The sequence below is a fragment of the Apium graveolens genome, chromosome 10, assembly GCF_009905375.1.
Source record: "Apium graveolens cultivar Ventura chromosome 10, ASM990537v1, whole genome shotgun sequence".
In the NCBI taxonomy this organism is placed as follows: Eukaryota; Viridiplantae; Streptophyta; class Magnoliopsida; order Apiales; family Apiaceae; genus Apium; species Apium graveolens.
In genome coordinates, this window is record NC_133656.1 from 188,231,154 (window position 1) to 188,241,739 (window position 10,586).

General features: G+C 31.5%; 1 protein-coding gene across 1 annotated transcript; it reads left to right on the top strand.

Moving 5' to 3' along the window:
* The first annotated feature begins 1,242 nt into the window (after positions 1–1,242).
* LOC141693431 (karrikin insensitive 2 receptor CA) lies at positions 1,243–3,189 on the top strand. The gene is made up of 2 exons (XM_074498530.1): positions 1,243–1,733; positions 2,508–3,189. The coding sequence occupies exons 1-2, from the start codon at positions 1,348–1,350 to the stop codon at positions 2,929–2,931; spliced, it is 810 nt and encodes a 269-aa protein (XP_074354631.1). The 5' UTR covers positions 1,243–1,347; the 3' UTR covers positions 2,932–3,189.
* Positions 3,190–10,586: the final 7,397 nt, after the last annotated feature.

A 10,586-nucleotide genomic window follows, 5' to 3' on the forward strand; every position in this document is an offset into this window, starting at 1 on the left:
ATTTCCTCAATCTCATGGCATGCATGTGGTCAGTAATCTACATAAATTAACCATTGTTTTCAAAGGCTTTTCCCTGGATAAATCACAACTGGCTCTCGTTGCATGTTTATACCTCGACAATATTTAAATGTATACATGCGGTTGCTCCACTTTCTTTTAAAGCCCCTAAGTTTTAACTACAGTTATCCTTGGATGTGTGCTTACCGTATTATTAACCTTGATTTTACTGCTAACAATATCAAATATCTTAAGGTTCGGGTTTAGTCTGACTGCGAGCTAGGTTAAATATTTTAAAACTGATATATTATTCAGCTAATTTTTCAAAATTCAGAGCAATTGACCGTTTTTCTCGATATCCGGTTACTTGTTTAAATTCAAATTGATTTATCCGATTTTCGAGTGCTAGAACTCGTACGAGTCAAACGGGTCTTAGAACAGTACTGCCGGTGAGGCTACAGAAGGGTGCTCCCTTGTGTAAAAACTAGGTATGAGAAATGAAAGTGTAAAGATCAATGGCCAATTTTTACGTCCACTTCAAATGTTATTTGGTTGGAGTAGTTGACGGTATAAATAAGAAGGAAACTTTTGTGACGACTTTATAATGTCGACATGTAGTCACTTCTCTCGCTATAAATTACTACTGATATTGTAAGAAGTTTACCATAGACTAGACTAATTCAATAACTTGTGGTTAATTAGTTTAATATATCTCTTCATCTCACTCAAAGTACTTTCGGATAACGAGACAAACATGCCAGGATGGCCAACATTTTATGAATATCATTACATCACAATCACTCTCACATACACCATCTATATCTATATACATATACATATACTAGTAAAGATGATTTTTGTCTCGTTTATAGTATCTTGACAAATTATATTCATATTTGGTACTCAAAATATGGAGAATGTTTTGTTACATCGCGCAAAATTGCAACATACTTATCGCTCCAACAATAATTAAGATAAATTGAAAATTCTGATCCTTTTTCCCGGTCACGGTGATAATGAGTTGTTTGCTGCATTCACATAAAAAATATATATTATTTTTTTTCATTGGTAATAGGCATTCTTTGTTATTTTGGTAAACTAAGATGTAATGCAACAACCATTTGGGTGAATTATTGTCAAATATCTTAGCATTTTTGAAAGAATTTGATAGTAAATCTAGCTACCAATAAAATTAAACACTCAACGGAGGCCATATAAAGTACCTCTCCCTTTGTTGTTGACTATATAATAACTGAGGCTCCAACCATAAAACCGTATCAAACTGTATCTTCTCTCCTCGCCTAGCTACTATCTTCTCCTTGTGCTTCTCCTTCTTAAGAAAACCCAAACATGGTGATCATGCTCGACAAAAGCTTATCGAAAGCCATGAACGTAACGATTATGGGCTCCGGAGACGAGACCATAATACTCGGACATGGCTTTGGGACTGATCAGTCTCTCTGGGACAAAGTCATCCCAAACATATCTGACAAGTACAAGGTTGTTCTTTTTGACTGGTGTTTTTCAGGCGCTATAAAAGATCCACACTTCTTTGATGAAATGAAGCATACTTCTTACGATGCTTTCGCACAAGATTTAATTGCTCTTATGGAGGAGTTGAAGTTGGAATCATGCACTTATGTTGGTCATTCTATGGCTTGTATGATCGGATGCATTGCTTCTATTAAAAAACCTCAACTTTTTAAGAAACTCATACTTGTTGGAGCTTCACCAAGGTAATCTCTCTCACACCCTTTTTTCTTCGATGATTATATATCGTGATTTTTTTCTTAATTTATGGGAGTTTTTGCTTACGAGTCCTAGAAATTTCATGTTAACCGAACGGTTACATTCTTGCTCTACCGGTATTGTCTTTGATCACTTATAATAGGTTGCGTGGTTCTTGTTTAAAGAAGTATTTAGTAGATAAGGACATAAGAGGTAGAGTAATATAAGAGCTTTATTTTGTTGGTGATACTAAAGAAATCACACTTGATTAACGAACCTTTGAATCTAGAAAAGGATTATAGGAGGCAATCATGTGCAAACACAAGTGCCTAATACTCTAATAGAGTGTGTGTGTGTGTGTAGGGGTCGGGAATAATTATGTCTGCTGGAAAATTTTCTAATGAATTTCCTTCAGAAATACGTTACGGTTCTGGTTCTCCGTTACCATTTCCTAGAACTTCAAGGTATTAGGAGTTGGGGTTATGAGAATCTCGATCTCCGTTACCATTTCCTAGAACTTCAAGGTATTAGGAGTTGAGGTTATGAGAATTTCGATACCATGTTCAGTTATCAGTTCTCCTAAAACCATGCTAGGAGTTGGGATTTATTACCACGATTATATGTTTTGTTATTAACGGAATGAAAAGCTAAGGAACAAGCTAACTTTATGTGCTCTTTTCTTTAATATATACGGACATCATTAATTCATTATTCACTTCACAAATTGTCTTATTTATGAAGCTAAGTTACTTTAAACTTACATTTTTTTTACATGCATATAGGTACATAAACTGTGAAGGCTATGAAGGGGGCTTTGGTAGCTCAGACATTGACCAGCTCTTATCAAACATAGGGTCCATTTATGAGCAATGGGCTACAATTTTCCCTACAGTTGTCATGGATGCAAATGACCCTCAATCCATCGAATATTTCACAAAATGCTTGCAGAGAACACGACCCGAAGTCGCCTTGCCCGTCGCCACAATCGTGTTCCAGTCCGATGAACGCGAATTACTCGAAAAAGTCACAGCTCCATGCACCATCATTCAAGCCAACAATGATATTGTTGTTCCAAACTCCGTAGCTGAGTTCATGAGCAACAAAATCAAGGGCAAGTCATCTGTCGAGTACGTCGAAGCCACTGGTCATTTCCCACAGTTAACTTCACATCTTCAGTTCAATGAGGTGCTTGCTAGAGTTCTTTAACTACATGCAAAATATATATATATATATATATATATATATATATTATGCGGGAGTGTATGTGTTTTTACATATTCTAGATATTTGTTAATGTGTTTGTGATCACCGGCAATGCGGTAGGGCATGTTCTGGTCTGTATGATTTGGTTTGTAACTATTGTCTTTTACTTGCTATGTTGGGTTTGTAATTTGTAGCCCCTCTTTGATATGACTCTGTATATTATCAGTGTACAACTTGTAGAACATAGTACTGGTTTGACATTGTTTGGGTGCATGCATGTCTATATAGACTAAGACTATAGTGCTAAACATTATGAAGCTGTTTTATCGTACACACTCGCACTGTATCATACCATCTCCGACCAAATTTTAAATTCCAGCTTTTACACCAAATTTTAGGATGACGGTTTTTTTTTTAACCATTGTCTTGTCAAGTGTTGTCTGATTGTAAATTTCCTTAGTGCCACTTTAGCTTAAAATTTCACTTCAACCCAACTCTAAATCTTATATCAAAAATTACATCAAATTTGACATACCACATACATTTAGAATTTTATTTATTCCAACATTACTCTTCTACTCCTAATTTAAAACAAAGTTATTACATTTGTATCCAATCTACTTTATTAATTTTTTTGAACTTTAATAATAAAATAATCTATAAAGTACAAAAATTGTGTAAAATTTAGTGTATGCGGGTTGGAGTTCAATATGGAAATTAAGTAATTTTTACACCATTTTTACATAAAAATTACACCAAAAATATGTAATGCATCGAAAATTCTCTTATAAAGGATAAAACAGTATAGATCATTAGAGCATATCCAATACAATAAGCTATTTTAGAATTTCAACTGTGTAGAAACTTCACTATTTTCAAATTTAACTGGAACCCACATACACTAAAATTTACATCATACTTGTCTTGTCTTATATAGATTATTTTATTGTTAAAGTATAAAAGTAAAAAAATTGATTGGTTACAAATGAATTAATTTATTTTATAGGAGTAGTATAAGGTTATTGTTGAAATAAATTAAAACTCTAAAAATTTGATGTGTGATATTAAATTTGATGTAATTTTTAGGCAATACGAAAATGTGTAAAATTTAGAATTAGGTTCAAAAGAAATTTTACACTAAAATAATATAAAAATAGACATATAGAGTTGCGCAATAGACTGTCTTACGGTTGTTATCTCATCCTGCTCGTAAAATAGAAATAACAAATAGTTATAATGGATAGAAATTTTTTTTTTTTTTTGAGAGTTAATGGATAGAAAATATTGATCATTATAATTGTAATAGCTTTTTGTGCGATAAAATAGTTGTGTATGAAAATGGGAAATGATTGTGTTTTTAAAAAATATTAATTTATACTAGGCCGGCAAATAGCTAGTGGCGGAAGCACCATATTTTTCACCATGTATGAAATTAAATATCACTGGGAGAAATCTTGGCGATCTAATCTATGATTAAGATAAAGGTATCACCTAACTTAAAATAGTTTAATCTAGTTACACATTCTAGTATAGTTGACCAAATCACTAATTTCCTCATTGCATGTTAAAAAGAATTGATTCTTCATGCTGTTACCTCGGGACAAAGGCAAGATGCATCCGGACCAGATGTAAAAATTCACGAAACATAGCCGAAAACAAGAAGAAATAGATGGAAAAAAAATAAAAGAAACTAAAAAATTGCTCCTATTTTGTAATTATTCCGTTCATTCTTTCTTCGCGTGTTATATCAAAATACTTATTTTTCGTTCAAATATCCAAAATATCAATAGCGTTGGACACCGTTCAAAGTATGTGTTAAATACGTTGTGCATTTAGTATTTACGGTGACTGAATACGCAATTACGAACATTCGGGTTAATGTAGACATTGAATATGCATGTTGAGATACATATTTTCAAAGATGTAAAGTTGGTTTATATGTATATTATAATTTTTTGTCGCTACGCATGGTGAAAATTAATTTTTTTTGAATAAAAAGTATAAAAGGTTGTGTGATATATATAGTATTGAGAGTTGTGTTCTATGGAGACCCGATCGATGTGGAGACTATGAAGACCTATTTTATAATCATTGAATCATTTACCATGTGGCTCATAATTAAATAAAGATAATGGCAATTTTGAAATTAATTTTAAAATTCAATGGCAATGTGTGGCTTTGTTATAAACTGAAAGTGTAGGTATTACAAGATTCGTCACTCCCAAATATCCTACAAGCAGTTACCGGTTCAAAATTATCCACCCGCTGAATCTGCAATTTTCAGTCGGAAAAAAGAGATAGCAGAACACTTCATCCCAATGAGGTTTTTTTTACAATTGGTGCAAAACTTGACGTGCAAAACAAGCAGAGTATCGTGAGTGATGGTATATTTTCTATATGATCATGAATGACTACTTTGTTATGTTAACCAAGTAGTAATATTCCTTAAAAAAACATTCGTATAAGTTTATATATCTATTAAATGGTAGCATTATTTGTATGTGAATTACTTAAATTTTATGGTATATATATCTTAGGCCGGAGACGTAGTGAGAGACTAAACGCGACTCATTGGGTTTACAAATGGCCGAAAAATCATTATGTTCATGTTGACTTGGATGTTGGTCAAAAAGATGGGAGTAACGGTACAGTGATGAGTGCAGGACGTGGTAGATATGTGTTGAACAATAACAGGATAGAAGTTGTTGATTCAAGTGAAGAAGATGATGAATTTGTTACTCCTGGAGAAACGTTGACATCAAATACCAAATCTATAAAAACATGGAGTACTATGGTGAAGAACAAATCTGTAAAACCAGTACTTAACAGTATTAATGAAAATATAAATATGAATTATGGAGATGGCGCGGAACAAGGTTCTTTATATATATGGATGTATAAAAAAACCTGAAGCTTTCTCGTTAGTAGACATAAAAGCATCTTGATTAGAAGACATAACACAATTTTTTTTGAAATTCTCAGTGAAACTTTTGGTGAAACAGGAAAATGGATGTACAAAACTACAGGATGTTGTATGTATTGTATGTATTTTTACGGGATCAAATTTCTGCACAAGAAATAACTATTGTCCTATATTTCAGAGTAATAGAAACTGACGCACATTTGGTTAAAAATAAAAAAACAATGTTTGTAATCTGTCTCTACACCCTCTTGTTTTTTAAATATTAAAAAAAAATAACTAAAAGGTGAACCGTTGGATTAGGTTAAAATAGATGGTCAGGATGTAGTCTCCAAGTCTCTACAAAAATTGAGGTCTCCACTGAATTTTGTTCATGATATTTAATACTACTAAGTGCGACGTTATTTTGTGTATTTCATTTTCATGTTAATGATTGTTTTTTTTAGAAAAATGCACTCCTTGCACATATGTTAGGCCCATTGTTTATCATGTGCTCCTACTTCTTTCAACAAGTTTGATGCTTCATTTCTTTGCAAACACACATTTACCTTACATGCTACAGTGTTGAACTTTATGCAGAATTATTGCAAAAAGTCGATGAACAAATTTTGTTTGTTGCAGTTGGAAAACCTATTCCGTTCTTTCAAGCAAGATATGAGTCAAGTATTCATGCCACTACATCATTACTACTAAAGAGTGATCTTAAGTGTAAATTGATTTATGTTTAGTCAAAATAACGTATATATGTCTAATTACTATTTGTTACAATGATGAATTTCGTCAGGCATTTGAATCAAGAAATTATCGAAACAAATATAAATATGTTTGGTTCGCGAAGTGGTATAGGGTTGAAATGAGGAATCAGGTAAATGTGTTATAGGGTTAAGATATCATTTTTGATATCACGTGTTTGGTTGAGTGGTGGAATGAATCTATTTAAAGAAAATATTATTAATTTAATAAATTAATATAATTTTAATTTATACTCTCTGTCTCATTTTATGTGAACCACTTTTCTTTTTTGGACGTCCCAAAAAGAATGAACATCCCCTTTATAGTATATATTTAAGATTCTTCCAACCATACATTTATATAATACAATTACTTTAACCTCCACTATCTCTTTTTTGTGGTCCATATGAAATTCTACCTTAATTTTTTTTAAAAGCTTGCAAGTCAAAGTGGCTCATACAATTCGGGACGGAAGGAGTATTATTTTGATTTATCGATTTAATTTTGTATTAAATATTTACAAAAAAATATATACAAAATGAAAATTATATTTGATTCCTCATACCTATGTTTCATACACATCTCTCCACTAGGGCATCAAAAACCCATACCTTGGATGTTTGAGGTATGGGTTTGGAGCATTTAATTTCAGAACCAAACATCAGGTATAAGTTTGTAATGACCAAAACTCATACCTAATACCTGAAAAACCTGAATCAAACGACCCCTAAATGGTGTTATAAAATGATTGCCTACATTTGCTAATGTGATATGACAAGGAGAAAAATTCAAGAATAATCTTATCTCGTCTCAATTTCACTACCCCTCTGAAAACTTGAATGTTGTTGAAGCATAAAGAAAGCGTTTCAATTGCCATAATCTAATAAAGTTTAAAATCATATGCATATTTATAGAAATGCATGAAGAACATGGAAACAAATGCAGTACTATGCATAAAACAGTGCTATGCTGATGCCTACAAACTCGTAGTAGGATATCCAATAAAGAAATTACAAAAGATGGTCTCTGTTGACTGTCTGTTGGAAGACTCATCAGAACTTTCTATGAAAGGTAAATCTAACATTGCAAATAATACAAATTCCGGAACTTGTGGTGAGATGGAGAATTGGGATAAAATGAAAAAGGAAAACAGTGGAATTCCTTGAAAGTATAGGCAGGAACTCAACATGTATCATGAACTTTAGTGGTTCAGATTTATAAAAAGAAATATTTCAAAAAATCTGAATATTCTTATACCACAAAACATTTGAGTCAGTTAATTTTATAATATATATGGAGTTCCTTATAATAATGTACATATGAAATTACACAGGTCGGAAGATGGCAAGATCCTGCAAATCAAACATCCACTTTGGACAGTCTTATGCGTGTATCAAGCATATGTGACCATGTCATTAAGGCACTGCACCGTCTTTGCTGAGTTCTCCTCAGATTTTAAGTCCTGATTCACATAAAAGCCATGATCTCATGTCAGGAAGGCCATATTTGAAAGATAATTTACAGACAACCATTATTATATTAAAGATCATTTACAAACAACCAAAGTACAAGGGGTAACCGATCAACCTGCATCAACAACATCCGTTCGGTGGTTAGAGTCCAGGAGTATGTGAAGTTTTGCACCAGACTTTGAACTACTATGCTCACATTCAGGCATGCTAATACTTATGAAACGAAGAGCCAAAAAGATTATTAGTAGATAGCGCAATTACCAAGCAATTAGGTAACACTACTCAACAGGCTAAACAAACTCAATGGCTCTCCAACCACTCTTATCCAATGTCCGAAAATAAAAAAATGACTTGAAAAATTATAAACGCCTTACTCATATTGAGATGTTGTTTCAAACACTGATTTATATCAACTGAAAATATAATTTTTTTTAGTAAAAATATATCATTTTTCAGCCTCTTAATCCCATATGATGTCAACATTAAATCTAAAAAGAAATAAAAACATAAACTTGAGTTAAGACTTGTATGAAACACGTAAAAAGCATAGAAATAATTTAAAAAGAACATCTTTCAACTATTTTTCATATTCATAATGGTTCCATACATTATATATTTTGAAAACATACCATGTACACAATTTCCATCGCTATGAGGTCATCGAAGTCAACAAAAAATATAATCATAAAGAAAAAAAAATCAGATATTTAATCAAACGTCTAAAATGAGAAAATTTAAAGAAACGACATACATACCAAACTATGAAGAGTTATTCCGGTGGATTATAAATGAAGAACCCTAAACCAAAAATCAACCATAATCTACCTAAAGAAAGAAAGAAAAAACCATCAGTACATACAAGTTATAACATATTAAGTATTAGTATGACTCTATATGTTATCATACATAAACACAACCAACACTTTAATTTGAATTTTAAATTAGGGGGGGGGGCATACTAATAAGGGTCCATAAATTAGTAACCAAATTCAAATTCAAATTCAAATTCAGACAACTGCTTACCTTTATCATTTACACACTTACATGTGTAATATACTTAGTAGTATAACATCATGTAATAGGGAAGTAGTACACGTTTTATACTAAAAATGTAAAAAGTCAGTGGCATTTGTGCATAATTACTTGGAAGTCGGTAGGAGGTTTATGTCATTTCAGCTTGAATTTGCCTTCAAACTTTATACTTTGAAGTAGATATGACGGCTATTTTCGGCCTTATTCAAGGTTTTTTTGATAATTTGAAAGTTCGATTCCAAAAATATGATATTTCAATCGTTCTTTCTTCCTTTTTTACAGGTTTTTTTCTAAGCACATTTTTACATGTTTGTTTTTCTTTGTATAAATATACCGTCTTATAAGAAAATTGTTTGGCAAGAAATTAAAAAAAGATTCATATGTTTTCATACCCTAATTCATGAAAGTGATGTCAATGAGAATTATGTGTCAGTTAAAAATATGAAAATAATTAAATTATATTATAACTGTGAAGGAATACATGAGTATTTTCCTTTTAATATTTATCCTGGTTGTCTTATTTTCTGTTATTGAGCTGTCATAGTCTAGTGGCTAAGGAGCGTAGTAGATAAGAATGTGGAGCTATCAGTCATTTTACTCTTTTTGTGTCCTAGCTGGTATTATAAATGTATGCAGACTCTTACTGTTATTGAAGGGTTTCGAGCATATAAACGCAACGGAAACGATGTAAAACCAGAATTTAAATCGAAACCTTACGCATGATCCATGCGAAAATAGATATTTAATTCGTAGTAAGAATCTTAACCTTAAAGAAGCTTTAAGAGTTCATTACTTGAGGATTAATGGAGTTCCAAACCTTGTTGAATCACCACGTATCCCGCTCTCGCGATCTACGCTCTACGGTATCCATACAAACAATTTTCTTGAAGGATTGATGTGTACTAGCACCCGAAAATTCCATCTCTACCTCTTTTCCTCTTTCTCCTTGAACGGCTAAGGATTTGTAAATAATATATCCTGTATATATATATATATATATATATATATATAATCTAATTATAATTAATAATAATCTGAAATCCTAATTTATTATTTAATTAAGTCACACTTAATTAATTAATAACTTATTTCAGAATTAGTTTAAGTAATTTTTCTATTTTATTTTTTTAATTAAATAAGTCATACTTATAAATATCATAAATAAGATAAATAACTTATTTAATTTAAATTTATAATTTAAATTATTTCTCTTTCAAGCATTCTTTGTGTGTGACCATGTAGGTTATTATTACGTTGGCAATAATTTTAATATCTCATATTAAAATTATAAATAATGAGCGACATCTAGTAATACATCATTACTGCCCAAATAATAATAATTAAATCGGTGATTCGATTAAACCTTTCGTGATAATGTACAATGTAATATAATCTCTTTAACCAAATATTATAGATTAAACTAGAGGCATGTAATGTGTCATCATCATCATAGTTTAACTCAAGTTTCCTTGATCAATGAGTAGACTATCATATCAAATCAA